The sequence below is a fragment of the Poecilia mexicana genome, unplaced genomic scaffold (genome assembly GCF_051168715.1).
Source record: "Poecilia mexicana isolate PSO_F unplaced genomic scaffold, ASM5116871v1 scaffold_22, whole genome shotgun sequence".
Taxonomy (NCBI): domain Eukaryota; kingdom Metazoa; phylum Chordata; class Actinopteri; order Cyprinodontiformes; family Poeciliidae; genus Poecilia; species Poecilia mexicana.
The window spans coordinates 18278616-18292352 of NW_028263391.1; the positions used below are offsets into that span (position 1 = coordinate 18278616).

At 38.5% G+C, this 13737-nt stretch overlaps 2 protein-coding genes across 6 annotated transcripts; both read left to right on the plus strand.

Moving 5' to 3' along the window:
- Window positions 1–142: 142 nt before the first annotated feature.
- tmed8 (transmembrane p24 trafficking protein 8) lies at window positions 143–7027 on the plus strand. 2 transcript variants are annotated; one of them, XM_014970051.2, is made up of 6 exons: window positions 143–440; window positions 551–697; window positions 793–877; window positions 970–1063; window positions 2809–3108; window positions 5835–7027. In XM_014970051.2, exons 2-6 carry the CDS (start codon window positions 579–581, stop codon window positions 6050–6052), a joined length of 816 nt encoding a protein of 271 aa, XP_014825537.1. In that variant the 5' UTR covers window positions 143–440; window positions 551–578; the 3' UTR covers window positions 6053–7027. The 2 variants fall into 2 exon arrangements, with proteins under 2 accessions (XP_014825537.1, XP_014825540.1); XM_014970054.2 differs by having other exon boundaries at window positions 586–697.
- Window positions 7028–8625: 1598 nt separating this feature from the next.
- On the plus strand, window positions 8626–13723 carry LOC106905309 (kelch domain-containing protein 2). Of its 4 annotated transcripts, none has more exons than XM_014970058.2 (13): window positions 8626–8884; window positions 8964–9134; window positions 9205–9310; window positions 9749–9859; window positions 10637–10741; window positions 10817–10994; window positions 11067–11195; window positions 11798–12030; window positions 12659–12852; window positions 12927–13018; window positions 13101–13155; window positions 13314–13411; window positions 13524–13723. In XM_014970058.2, exons 1-13 carry the CDS (start codon window positions 8823–8825, stop codon window positions 13721–13723), a joined length of 1734 nt encoding a protein of 577 aa, XP_014825544.2. In that variant the 5' UTR covers window positions 8626–8822. The 4 variants fall into 4 exon arrangements, with proteins under 4 accessions (XP_014825544.2, XP_014825546.2, XP_087858507.1 ...); XM_014970060.2 differs by having other exon boundaries at window positions 11798–11985; XM_088002381.1 differs by lacking the exons at window positions 13314–13411; window positions 13524–13723 and adding an exon at window positions 13285–13303 and having other exon boundaries at window positions 13065–13155.
- Window positions 13724–13737: the final 14 nt, after the last annotated feature.

Consider the following 13737-nt stretch of genomic DNA (forward strand, 5'->3'; position numbering starts at 1 on the left):
AAAATGTTACTCACGTAAATGTAGCTAGTTTCCATCCACCTCTGCATGTTTCCTCTTGTTTTTGTTTATCTAGAGCTGCTGCTGTAGCAGAAGCGTCCTCGCTTCTTCGTCTACATATTCGTATATTTCCGTCAACGCTCGGAAAAAGACGGAAGTCAGAAAATCGCGTTCGTTTTTTTCCTTGAGAAGAAGAAGCACGGCTTTGTGGATAGTTGTCACATGATTTAAGGGATATGGAGTTAAATTTTTAATGGCCTGGGCTGGATTTGAGTACACTAAATCGGACCGTCAGTCTTACGTTGTGGTAAGAAAAGGTCGGCTTCACTTTAACTGCTCTCTGTGTAGCTAATGGCTACCCAGATGTAAGCTAAAGGAAGAGCAAACAAGTAAAGGAAACCTTGAACCGAGACGTCGAAAGATTACTCTTCGCTTTAGTTGTGGTTAGTAGATTAATTTCTGTTTGCTTTGGTTCCAGCCTGTGTAAAGAGGCTAACTTGTCTCCCTCTCCTCCCTGTGCTGGCTCTGAGGGGCGGTCTCTCCTCTCTTCCAGCCCCGCAGTCAGAGGTATTTGTCTTGTCATGACAGCCATGGCGAGTTTAGAAGCTACATCTGAGCTCCAGTCTCGACTGTCATCCTTGTCCTTTTCATCCTTCCCCGGAGTTACCTCCCATCATTGCGACAGCGAACCGCCGGGCAGGTAACTTGTTGCTCCGAGCTGCTGATGTGTTTTCATCGTTGAGTCTATCGTTTTCCCCCCCCTTCCTTTTCTTACTGTAAATCTCTTTACTCCAGTCTGCAGAATACAAATCTGACGGAGAGCTTCACCCAATCCAGCAATCAAGCCAGCATGAATGAGACCAAGGAGGATTTGGCCAAGGCATGCTGCAGAGCTGTCAAAAAGTAACAGTAACCTGGAAGTTGAATGTTATTTATTTTGCTATAACGTGCCATATGCATGTGCACTTTCAGGGTAATGAAGAGGCTCCTGCAGAGCTGGCCCTGGGGGAAGGAGGCGAGGAGAACAACAGTGCTGGGACCTGTCAGCTCTCTGCTGAAATCAAAGGTGAGAACCTGCAGAGTGTGCTGACATGGCTGACGCCTTGTTTATTACAGAACTGATTTTCAATCTGTTTTTTGTAAAGCTTTAACCTGCTAATACCATTTTCTCCCTAAGATTTTCAACCTTGACTTTCCAAAGAGCCATTTTTGGCCTCAGGCCAGCTAAAATAAAAGTTGCTTAGAGCTGCAAATTTTACAAGATAGCATTTAAATTATTCTTTAGGGAATTTGTTGCAGTTTTAAAAATCAAGCTAAGCACCATTCTATTTCTATTTTAGTTTGAAATTAAAGAGAAACGTAACACTTTTACAAACAGAGGAGATATGCATTTTCTTATATAGGATGCCATGGGAAATTATGTAAAAATACAATGACAAGAGAAATGGGTTTAACAAGAATAGCTGGTACTTTTAGTGTTTTTTATGGAAATTCAATGCATAAAGAAATTGATAAAACATGCATTTGTTATTGTATCTATAAAAAATAATGTAAATCATTCAGCCTTCCTGTTGTTAACTGTAAGTCCTACTCTCTCTCGCTTGCAGCCAAAATGAACCTCAGACATATTGCAACAAGTAAGCCTGCTAATACCATTTTGTCATACAAAATGTCCTTGTATGACATTTTGAAAAATGTCTAAAGCAGGGTCAATGCAAACATTTGACACCCCGATATGAAGCGGTTAGTTTTACAAAAGTACCAAACGCCACTTTTGCCCGTCTAAGCTGAATGATTGATATTATTTTAAATGTCATTTTGGTTGCAGAAACTTCATAATCCATTTTGTGTCAGTTGTTTTGTTTATTTATTTTGGATATTTAAAATGTCTTCCGTTTTCTGTGTTAAATGTTTTTTGATCTTTGAGAGGCTTTACTTCCATTAATATGCAATTATTATTATTGTTATATTAATTGAAAATGGTCTCAAAGTGACAATATGATTGTTTATTGCAATCATTTTTGGGACAATTTATTATCCAGCTAAATTTGTTCTTGTGACAGACCCACCGACATGCCATAGAATCTGTTTCCTCTGTCTAGTCTTCCTGACTTGAATTTAATTATCTTACTGAGAAAGAACATACCATACCATATCAACTTTATTTATAAAGCACTTTAAAGCAACCACAGCTGATACAAAGTGTTGTACATTAAAACACAACATAACAATTAAAAAACATGATAAAAATAAATAAATAAATAAAAAAAATTTTAACTCTTACAGTTTAAAAAACAAACATACAATTTAAAACTGGATCCCGTTGGAGTTGAAAGCCAAGTAAAATAGATGAGTTTTAAGACGAGCTTTAAAAGTGGACAGTGAAGGGGCCTCTGTAATGTGCAAAGGCAAGTCATTCCTCTGCTAAATGTTAGCTCTTTTTCCCTCGGTAACAACATCCACACAGAAGAGTGTTCTTGTATGCTGAAATTGACTCTTGGTCAATTCATCCATCTCCTTAGCATTCTCCTTGTATGACAACCAAAATTAGTTGAAAAGCACAACAATAGAAAATTAGTAACTGGATTTATGCTTCCTCCCAAAAAAATTACTGTCTATTTTAGCAACTTTTATGGTTGTTCTGATTATAATTTTAAACACCTCACTGATACTGAATGCCTGAAACTTCTTCCTAGAGTAATTTGTTTTGTTTTAATTATAAATATGTCTAAATGGGCAATGTGTAGTGAGCCATATGCTTTAAAAACACCAAATTTGCTCTCCGTAAACCGATGTTTCTTCCCCACCCAGAGGCAGCCCAGATGCCAACCCTGCCACCTCCAACAACTTGGACATCTGCTGCAGTGAAGGAGCTGAAGGCAAAGCTTCGAACTGAGAAGGACAGCGTTGTGACAGTGTACCGAGGAGACATCATGACGGTCCACGTCCCCACCGTCCCCGAGGCCAAAAAAGTGTGCTGGGAGTTTGCCACAGACGGTTTTGACATTGGCTTTGGCATATATTTTGACTGGACCCCTGTGACGAGCAGATCTATCACGGTGCACATCAGCGAGTCGAGCGATGACGAAGACGAAGAGGAAGAGCTAGAAGGTGAGCTTGGATCAAAGAGTCTTTGGGGTGACATAGGATTAGATACATAAAGCCACAACTTTTATTACAAGTCTGAGAATCATCTGTTGTTCAAGCGTTCTAACAATAGATGAGACGCAGGAAAGTTAGAGAACTTATTGCGACCAGCATTGTAAGCTCAGTACAGCCACATTAAAACAAACTAATTTATGTTCATGGTTCCTCTCTGAAACATTCGGAACTGAGTTCACATTTCCTACCAGTTCTCATCCATTTATCATTAAACAAAGTTGAAGAAATAAATGTAGGTCATGTTATTCAGCAATTACATCCAAAGTTTTGACTAAAAAGTTGCTCATTTAAGCCATGTTGGTAATTGCGAATACTTTTAAACCACTACAGGATTAGTGTTCCATAAAACCCGAATGATATTGAGGCAAATTAGCTAGCAAAATGTTCCACTGCATATTTTCAACACACCATCTGTGCTATTATTCAGCTATGCTTGCTTGTTTGATGGACTGAGAGGAAAATTAGAAGTGACAGAATTCAGCTGCACCTTCTCCAGCACATTAACGATAAAACCGGGGTGCAAAACAAGCAACAAAAAAAGCCAAATTAAAAAAACGCTGTTTAATTTACTGGTTGAGATGGTTAGCTTATTAATCCTCAGTTGATACTCTTAGATTTTAAGCAAAGCTGAAAGTATTATTGTGTAGCTTAAGTGCAAAGACTTTGCGGTTTGCAGCATCTGAACTATGCCTGTGCTGCCTCTGTTAGTGCACACACACAAGCATTCAGTCTTTGTTTTGAAGGTGAAAAGCAGTTCCTATTAGGGCTGTTGTAAACGAATATTTTAGTAATCGAGTAATCTATCGATTATTCTTACGATTAATCGAGTAATCGGATAAAAAAAAATTCTAAAATGAAATACTGGTAAATCTGGCATAATACCGGTGTTACTATCAGATATCAATATCAGTCCAATTTTTCATATTTGAGCATCCCTAACAGTTGCTTTTTTGTAGTTTAGAAAACTAACCTGTAACAATAATAGCTCACTTTCTAAGTTAACCAGAAGAAAAGTTATAGAAAAATCTGAAATTATATTGAATTTAATAACAAAGAGGCAGGCTCACAAATATGCTTATAAAAAATGTCTACAATCCAGCTTTTAGTTTATGTATTCATCTTCAGTGAGTTTAATAGATTAATTAAACTCACCTTGCCACCTAACCTGTCACGCTTTGGGTTTGAAAATACGGGAAATGCCGCCTGGAGTGGGAGGAGAGGGCGAATGAACGAACGTAAGATGGGGTGGAGGGGAGGAAATAGACCAGCGGACTGACGAACCGTTAGACCGGGGGACGAACACGGGGGAAGCAATACGGGATATTTACGACACCTTCACTGGTCACACTCAGAAACTCATCTACCAGCCATGTACGATGCGCTCCGCCACCCGTTTCTTCAGACCGGGATATGAAATTTATTGTGCGGTTCGTCGGTAAAGCTACATTTACACGGTAAGCATCAGCTACTCAGCCGCCCGCCCTGTTCAGGCTATCCGCTCACCTCAGCGCTCTTCCCGCCGTTCGCTTTCAACCAGCAGCCCCGGAGGAGAAATGCTGCCGTACTCCAGGCATTCCCCCAGTCATTTTAAGGATGCTTATTGGTTCCCCAAAAACGATAAAAAGTCGGGCATTATCATCAATCAATAAAATCCCCACGGGCCAATCTTGAAGATTGGACTTTATGCCGCTGAGACTTAGCTTTTGTCAACAACTCAGAGGCGGAAGTGAGAGCTCCGCGCAACGCAAATGAAGTCCCGGCCGGAACACGGTGCGCTAACTAATAAAACATAAATTAACGAAGCTTCGAGGCAGGTAAATTTTCCTCGAGGAATTTTAGTAATCGAGGTACTCGAATCATTCGAGGAATCGTTTCAGCCCTAGTTCCTATTGGTTAATTTCTGCATAAAATATAAAATAATTTGCCCCAGAGGAGTCTTTCACTCTCCAACTTAAGTTTGTCATGTGAAAAACATTTCTTTCTGTCCACAAGTTACAAAAAATTTAGCTCCACAACACCGATTGCAACTGATATCATCATTGCAGTATTTTAAAAAACTATCCGACGGCTTTAATAACTTTGAAATATGAAAAATTATTCCAGCTCTTGTGAAAAGAATGAATCATATCAGATGTTCAAGTTAGAATAATGTTATTGTGATGCCCTTTGTTTATTGTTGTTTTTATGTTGAAGTACAGACTTTGGCAAAAAATCTATAATAAACAGTAAATTTAGAAATTTTCAGCTAAGTATTGTTACTTCACAAACCACTTAAAAAGGTACATTTTCTGGATTTAGTTTTTAGTGTAACACAAGTTATAAGAAGCTGATGGATTTTGTCAGGGTGTGGTTTCCAGTTGCATATCCAAAACAGGATTTTGTTTCCAAGCTTTGCCTATGACTTTTTTTCCAGTCAGAAATATTTAAAACGCCATGATTTATATTTTTTGTGAGTAAGGAAAACATGTAGAAGCCTTCTGTCGGTGCTCATCAACAGCGATTCCTTTCTATATCATCAGAAAGTGTATTAGAGAAATTCTTATTAGTCTTGAAACAAAAGTTCGTGTTTTTTTTTTTTTTTTTTAACGTTGTTGATACTGACAACAAGCTATTGCCCAAGTGTGAGGCAGCATGTTGACATTTTGGTTTATGTGGTGTGTGTGTATGTGTGGCAGGGCCTCTCGGCAACGACGACGTCGAGAGAGGCTCCAAAAGCCAGACCAACTCGAACCTGGCGGAAATCCTGCCTGTGTACCGCCAGGACAGCCATCTGTCCGTCCAGGGCGGGAGCCACGACTTCCCAGGTGAAGGCACGTACCTCCTAAAGTTCGACAACTCCTACTCCCTTTGGAGGAACAAAACTCTCTACTACAGGGTGTATTACAGTGCCTGAGACGCCAGCTCTGTTGCTCACGAATGTATAAATTCCTGAATATTACTCCTAAGAACAATGAACTATTTTCTTTGATTTCAGACATGGAATAAACAAAGATATATAATTTAAGAAATAAATGCAGGCACATCAATTTTATATTTGCTTGTCAGGTTAAATGGGTTTCAGTGCATCATGTGTGTCAGTGTCCTGTTTGAATATAATTAGAGAAGCCTTGCGTTTGTCATGTGCCATATCCCCTCTGTGCTGTTTGGTCAAGTGCCCGTCATAAACCGAATATTGTCTTTACCTGTTACATTTCTATGGTAGCAGCGATCAGGGAGAACCTGCACAGTGTGTGTTTCTCCAGGCCACGTCCTTAATCAGCAGTGCTCTGAAGAAATTATTTTCACGCGTGCGTCTGTATGTATGCACCTTTCTTTTCTTTTTCTCTGTTCCATCGTTGTTTGTTGTGATAATCATTCTGCTTTGTTGTGTAATTTATTTTTTATTTTTAATTGAATCTAATCATGTGAATCAGGACTTATAATATACATTCTCTACTGGTTCAGTGGGTATGTTGAAGGAAGATTTTAGGTTGCCATGCTGAAGTCACAGTTTTTATGGCGCATATAAAAGCCCTCATCAAATATCGCTCTAGATTCAATATTTACCTTTGCGTTGCCAGTGTTTTAATTATCTGTTTTAAACGTAGAGGCCAGTTGCAGTGTTTCATCCACGTGTGTTTTGTAAGTGAAGATCACCGTGCTTATTTTCTTATGTTCTTCGTGTGTTGGACCACCTTCTTCTTGTAAATCTGACACTTTATCACTTTCACACATGCGCATTTTTCCAAAGAAGTCACAGATTTGGCTGCTAATGTTGTATGCAATGTAAAGCAACTGTTTTCAAGCCGTTTGCTGCCCCATACCTTCACTTTAAAGTATACTATGTGTTCCTGAAATTTATATTCCACAATAAAGAGAAGATTGTCTAGTTGTCTGTGTCGTTAATTGGATGGAAGGGGAGATATAAAAGTAGCTGTTGGTTCCAAAACGATTACCCTGTAAATACGCTCGTTTAGTTTGCCACATTTTATACCAGTCTCACAGCAGAGCCAGGATTAGCAGGTACCTCAGTGTGTTCCCTTGTGTTTCTATTAAATTCCAGCATTAGGGGATTGATGTAATTGTTACGGAGGTGCTGATGTAACCTGGTTTTATTTTAAGAGCTCCCCGAAGGCCAGCCACAGTCCTACAGTAACGTAGCTTCTAAAAGGCAGTAAGACAACAACGTTTTAGTTCCCTTTGTGTGGTGAAACTCCCCTGCAAAATGTTTCTATGAATTATGATTTTAAAACTCGATGGGAGAAAGCTAGAGTAGTGCTGCATTATGAAAGCCTGTTTTCACAATGTTTTGACGGCTCAAAGCAGTGACAGGAAAACATCAACGTCTTAAAATTATAGAAAATGAACATATATTTGCTTTACAGGTTTTTTCAGTTGCTTGATCTTGTCACATTTAATGTTTCAGATTATCAGGTTTTTAACAACAAAGACAGCCTGAGTAAAAACGAGATTCAGTTTTGAAATTATTTCCACTTATTAAAGAGGAAAAAAATGACCTAAACTAATATATCCCTGTCATAGATAAACTGTGATTAAACCACATGTTCTAGTTCAATTTTACTAGCCAGCTTGACTATCGAATCAGATCACTTAAATAGTACATCTATTTGAAAAAAATAAAAACCAGATGAAAAACACAGGCATTGACATGCTCTTAGGTTTTGGAGCAAGATAATTATCCAAATAACAGCTGGTCCACCTCTGCTGAAATGTTTGGTGTAGCCTAGAAAACGTTTATTGAGATGCTGCAGCATGACGTAAACAGGCTTGGAGTGATGTGACAAACTCATTACCACTTGGTGACAGTTGTTCCCACTAAACATAGAACCGCTAGTGATCAGTTTTAGGGGCTATTGCATTTTAGAAAGAGTCATGTTTGTTTGGAAAGATGTTTTCTCTTAAATAAAATTATTGTTTTAAAACTGCATTTTGTATTTACTCTGGTTACCTGTGTCTGACATTATTTTTAGGGTGATCTGGAGTATTTAACTGGTTGTTCAACTCTTCTTCTTCTACACTGGACAAAATATTGGATAAATATTTTATCCAGTGTATAATAAAAAAAATCATATGCATTGTTTTATCTATTGATTTGTTTGCATGTTCTCTTCATTGGGTTATAAAATGTTAAGCTTTTGTTCTTTTTCCAAAATTTAATTCGTTTTGGAGCTTCTCTTACAATTGTTTTTAACTTTTTTTTAAAACTTATTTTGCTCTAAGATTTACATGCAAATACATAAAAATAAGTAAATTATGCTGTGATTATGGGTGATTTGTCTCTATTGCTTCTCCGCCAGCATTTAAAAACTATTTCATAATTGACTATATATTAACATTTCTTATCTGCATGGTACGGAAGAGGATTGGGGCCACTGGAAAAAAAAAGTTCTGACTTTAATCTCAGAATTCTGAGATTAAAGTCAGATTTTTTTTTTTCTTTTTTCCAGTGGCCCTAATCCTCTTCCGTAGCAAGGTTGTTAAAACGTCAGGTTTCATATTTTCACAAGATGACGGTTGTCTTAAATCTTTAAACAATCTTCGCACGCGGGCTGACTTTGGGTTGATTGATCTTCAGTCCCACGTGCGTTTCTTCTCGAGAGGCCGCAGCGGCGCAGCTCCTAGTTTCACCTCCGCTATTTAAACTTTAATAACGTCCAGGCAAAATGGGGAAACTGAATTTTTATGTTATTTGGTCCCTGCGTGACGCTCCTCGACAGTTTAGTAGGTATGTATTTCGTTTTTTAAGCTAGCACTGAGAGGTTTCTCCTGTCAAGGATTCTAATTCAATGTGTGCGTATCCGCAGCAAATCTAACAGAAGTCGCTTCCAAGTCCACATCCCGCTGCCTCTCCCCAAACAGTTGGTCATCTTCGGGTTTGGAGACTGGTCGTGTAAATACGCAACATTGTCTGCAGAGGTGGTTGTCAGTGAGGACGTCCAGCCACAGAACATAGGGACTCTGTCCCCACAGATAAAGTACAGTAAGAGTGGATGAAATGAATGGTTTCTGGGGTGGAAATGCTCAGTTCGTCTCCTTTCCTCTCAGGTGTTTGACGTGGGAAAGTGACTGGAGCGATGACATCATCTCAGTGGCTGAAGAGAGAGGCAGGAAAGGAGTGTATGGGAAGATTGTGCTGAAGGCCTGCAGAGAGGTAGGAGAGCCTCATTTCTCAGTAAAGCAGTATGGGGTTCCATTTATACTTGCACAAATATTTCTAGCAAATTTAGAACCCAGTGAAGCAGAGATTTGAATAAAACTGGCAGAGGAAAACTGTGCAAACGTTTTATTTGGAGTTCCAAAGCCTCATAAATGGCTTTGTAACCCAATTCAAATTTCCTCCCCAAAATGTGGAAGTTATAAAGTTTGCTGAAAATAACAAAACAGCACACCATGGATTTTATTCTGATTTGTTTTGGTAATTTAATTAAAAACACATACCAAGAAAAAAAAAAGGAAAACTAACAGGAATGAATAAACACTTAAATTCCTGAGAATGCCAAGAACACAAAGTGTCGACTGACACTGTTGATCAGATTGTGGGGGTTTAATATTGAGCAGGAGTGATTGTGTGTTGTTTCTCTTGCTACAGGATAACATCGGTGTCAGCAGCACCCCTTTGGCCCAGAAACGCCTGATCTCAGAACAATGCAGTGTGGCTGATCTCTCCAGCTCAATACAAGAAACTCTTGAAACTGAAACGGTGAGACAACTCTACCTCTTTTTTAGAGATGGGCGATAATGGTTTAAAAATAAAATCAGATTTTTGTCAGACCAGGTGTGAATCTGGTTTTAATGACATTTTTATTTTAGTTTCTTTTTTTTTTTCTTGTTTCAGAAAGTGGCTTTTATCTCAATCATCTCTTCTGGGAGTAGTGAAATTGAGTATGAAGGCCAGAAGAACATTGTAATAGTAAAGAAAAATGCAATTTTACCAGAAGAAAATCTTAAAATTATTATTTTTTTAAAATTGCAATTTAATGTTTCTGCTACTGCTAATTTTATGCTTATGTATTAAAATATGAGGTATTCCTACTAAGTATTAAGTATCATCTGTAAAACTTACAAAGTACAACTTAACAAAATGCTCAACATTCCTATTTAAATTTTTGGATTTTTGTGTTGGGGTTCTCATAAAAACACTACTTTATTCTCCTAATATTACAGATTTAATCTGGTAATATGATGACTTTAATCTTCTGATTTAAAAAAAAGAATAAATTGTAGCCATAGCCTAATATTCCATCAGAGTGAATTCAAAGTACAAATAAATATAAGCTTTAACATGCTTATCAAACAAGATGGCCGCTCTGGGTGTGCTGACACCACTCTGAACTACGGAAACTTGAGTGCATTGGTGGGGAAAATAAATCCAGATCATCCACAAATTAAATCTTCAAAAATTTAATTAATTGCCCAACCCTACTGTCTTTTTTTGGAAATGTGTCACAGTTGTTAATCTCATCCAAAATCTTTGCAGATAATCTCAGAGTCCTCACACATGAGCCATGGTGTTTGCTATTCTAAGTTCCCAGTGATTAAAGTTGAGACCAGCGACTTTCCTCGCCCTGCAGCTCAGCCTTTGGTAAGTGTGTTGGTGTTATTACTGTTAATATCCAAATAAATGTAATGTCTGGAATGTGCTCTGTGCAACTAAAAGGATAAGACACCCAGGCGTACTGTCATTAATCGGCGAGCCCGCCCGACATGGAGCTCAGATGAAACAGACAGTCTCACAGAGGACACGGACAAAACTTCCACTTCCAAGAGGAGGAAACTGTGCAGCGTTAGCATCCGGGAGAAAATAACTGAGCAGATTAAAAACGAAAGCAGAGAAGGTGGGAATAACAAACATTACCTGTGAAGTCACAACTGTGCACAGAAACTGTGTTCATGGAAGCTGTGATTAGTTTCAGCATGTCCTTCAAAGCGCTGGAGTCACGCTATGTGTCTGAGTGACCCAGATACGGCTGTCCTCATCGGAGGGGAACCTTCGGATCAGAACTACTGTGAGGACTCGCTGTGGAAGCTTGAGTTGGGTCAGTGGAGTTTGCTGATATGCAGGAACTTGAAAATTATTCAAATTTTTTAATGTTACAACTACAAACTGCAAAGTACATGGTTTGGATATGATAGACCAAATAGTGCATTATGGGGAGTTTGAAGGATGCTGACAATTAAAAAAGGTTATTATGTATTTTGGCTGAACAAAGGGGTGTCTGCAGATCAATTTCCAAGACTTAAGTTTGATATATTTCTGAACTTTTAATTGTCCATTCTCGTACATAAAATGCTTTTATCCTTCATAGCTCTGGCTGTATATTTGGGGTTGTCCTGTAGCAGCTTTTTCACTTTTATCAAGTCTTTCGTAGCTTCTAGATTTCAATTATGGGTATTGGAGGAAAGGGGGCTAACTAACTCTGAATGCAAATAATACTTTTTAGATATATATATTTTTTTTATTAAAAAGGAAACCCCGTTTTCCTCTTTACTAATAGGCAACTTTGTGTTGGTCTATCATATAAACTCAACAGAATACATCGTCTGTTGTCAGAACGATACATTTTGTAGTGCTAAGCCAGACATTCCTGAAGGGTTTTTTTTTTGTTTTTAATTCGGCATTTTGTTTACATCTGTTCAGACAGTGACTTCTGGTTCCCAATGACCTCTTCTGCTTCTGGACCCGTGCCTCCATGTGCCCGAGGACACACGGCGACCTTTGACCCAGACTCTAAGGCAGTCTTTGTGTACGGTGGCCTGAGGGAGAGTCAGCGCTACAGCGAGCTGTACATCCTTAATACTCTGACCTGGAAGTGGAGGCTTGTCACTGTAGGTTTGTTCGAGAATCACCGCTCCTGGACGAAGCCCATTCAGGTGTATCATTTAGTACAGACATTTGAGGAAAACGTATGTTTTTGTCCACTTAAGATTTTATATATTGAAAGTTGGTGTCATAAGAAAAAAAGTCATAAAACTACATTACTGCTGCTTGACAGTTTTCGTATTGGATGCTTTGACTTTTGTCTACTTTTAATGCCTTCCAGTTTTGTTTGTACTTGCATTGAAAATTTCTCATTGTAGCTTTCTGTTAAACATCTTTGTGCTGAAAAATCTTTAAAGAAGTTGTATAACGTTTGCGTTCATTATAAATCAGTCAGTGCTATGCTTTGTATATGCTTTGACATATGCATATGTCTATGCTTTAATAATTCATTTACGTTATTAGTTGTATAAAAATATGTAATCCAATATTTTTTGTTTTTCAGATTAATGTATAGTTATATCCTGTACTTTATCCATCTAATATGTTTACTATGTTTAGGTTTCATATCAACAGTACTTTTATTTCTGCAAAAAATAAAATGTGTAAAATATTCTCTAAAAAATTTTGGTTACAAATTTCTCCAGTAATAGTATTGACTGTATGTGTTTACTAAAATGTAGCCCCTTACAGAAGTACACTTCTTTTTTTTAAATTATTTTTGTAAATTTCTTTCTCAAGGCAAAGGGGAAAGTGCCAGCTTTATCATACCATTCAGCAGTTTTCTACCAGAAAGAGCTTTTTGTCTTTGGAGGAGTTCAGCCAATCAACGGACTGGGAGATAAATGCAGCAACGCTCTTTACATCTTCAGCCCAGAATATGAGCTCTGGTACCAGCCCATTGTGGAGGGAGACAAGCCTCTGCCTCGCTTTGGGTCAGTCTGCTTTGTAAAATAGAGTAATTGTGTTTGAAATATTTTGCAATACTGACCCAGGACTTACTGTTCAGGCACTCGGCTACGCTTCTTGGACGGAAACTGGTCATTTTTGGAGGACAAATGACTGCTGCCTACTTAAATGATCTTCATGTTTTAGATCTGGGTAAGCAGCCTGCTTCGATGCAGTCAGTAACAACTTTAAGCTCCAGTCTGCTCTGATGTTTGTGTTTTCTCTCTGAGTGAAGGACTGATGGAGTACACAGCTGTGAAAAGTGCGAACATGCCACCGTTGCCTCGAGGGTGAGTATGGAACAAATCGACCTTGATAAATGTCATCGATGAAGCCATCTGCTTCCAGAATATATATATTTTTGATGTCTTAAATCATCCCATCAAACCATGCTGAAAATAAAATGGTTGAAGCTGCAGATGAAACCCTCTCGCATGTAAATGATCAGGTTTCATGCAGCAGCTCCAGTGTTGGATAACAGGATTTTGATCAGTGGAGGCTGCAGTGCAATTGGAGCTCTGCAGGATGTGCATGTCTTCAACACTGGTGAGTCCTGATACTTTGCAATATGCAAGCCTTTGCAGGAAAATAAAATGATGCTGATTTGTAGTCATTTGCTCAGTAATTAAGATTTTCTGCTTTGCTTCCTCCTGTTTAGACACCAGCATGTGGAGCTCAGTGGCATGTCCCCTGCTTTGCTCTAAACCCCGTGCAGGACACAGCATGATAAATTTACAAACTGAGCAAGGTGAAAACAGAAATATCAAGTGCACAGTGCTGGTCTTTGGTGGGTCTGACTGCTCTGGTTCTTTCTACAACGACACACAAAAGTTTTGCCTGGAAATTACTGATAAATGATTATATCCATGCAG

Excerpts from the sequence above, each read along its gene's own strand:
- tmed8 (XM_014970051.2), top strand. The coding sequence starts at position 579 with ATGACAGCCATGGCGAGTTTAGAAGCTACATCTGAGCTCCAGTCTCGA. Across the intron at positions 698-792 it reads GACAGCGAACCGCCGGGCAG|TCTGCAGAATACAAATCTGA; the intron begins GTAACTTGTTGC and ends TCTTTACTCCAG. Across the intron at positions 3,109-5,834 it reads CGAAGAGGAAGAGCTAGAAG|GGCCTCTCGGCAACGACGAC; the intron begins GTGAGCTTGGAT and ends TATGTGTGGCAG.
- LOC106905309 (XM_014970058.2), top strand. The coding sequence starts at position 8,823 with ATGGGGAAACTGAATTTTTATGTTATTTGGTCCCTGCGTGACGCTCCT. Across the intron at positions 9,135-9,204 it reads ACTCTGTCCCCACAGATAAA|GTGTTTGACGTGGGAAAGTG; the intron begins GTACAGTAAGAG and ends CTTTCCTCTCAG. Across the intron at positions 13,019-13,100 it reads TCTTCATGTTTTAGATCTGG|GACTGATGGAGTACACAGCT; the intron begins GTAAGCAGCCTG and ends CTCTGAGTGAAG.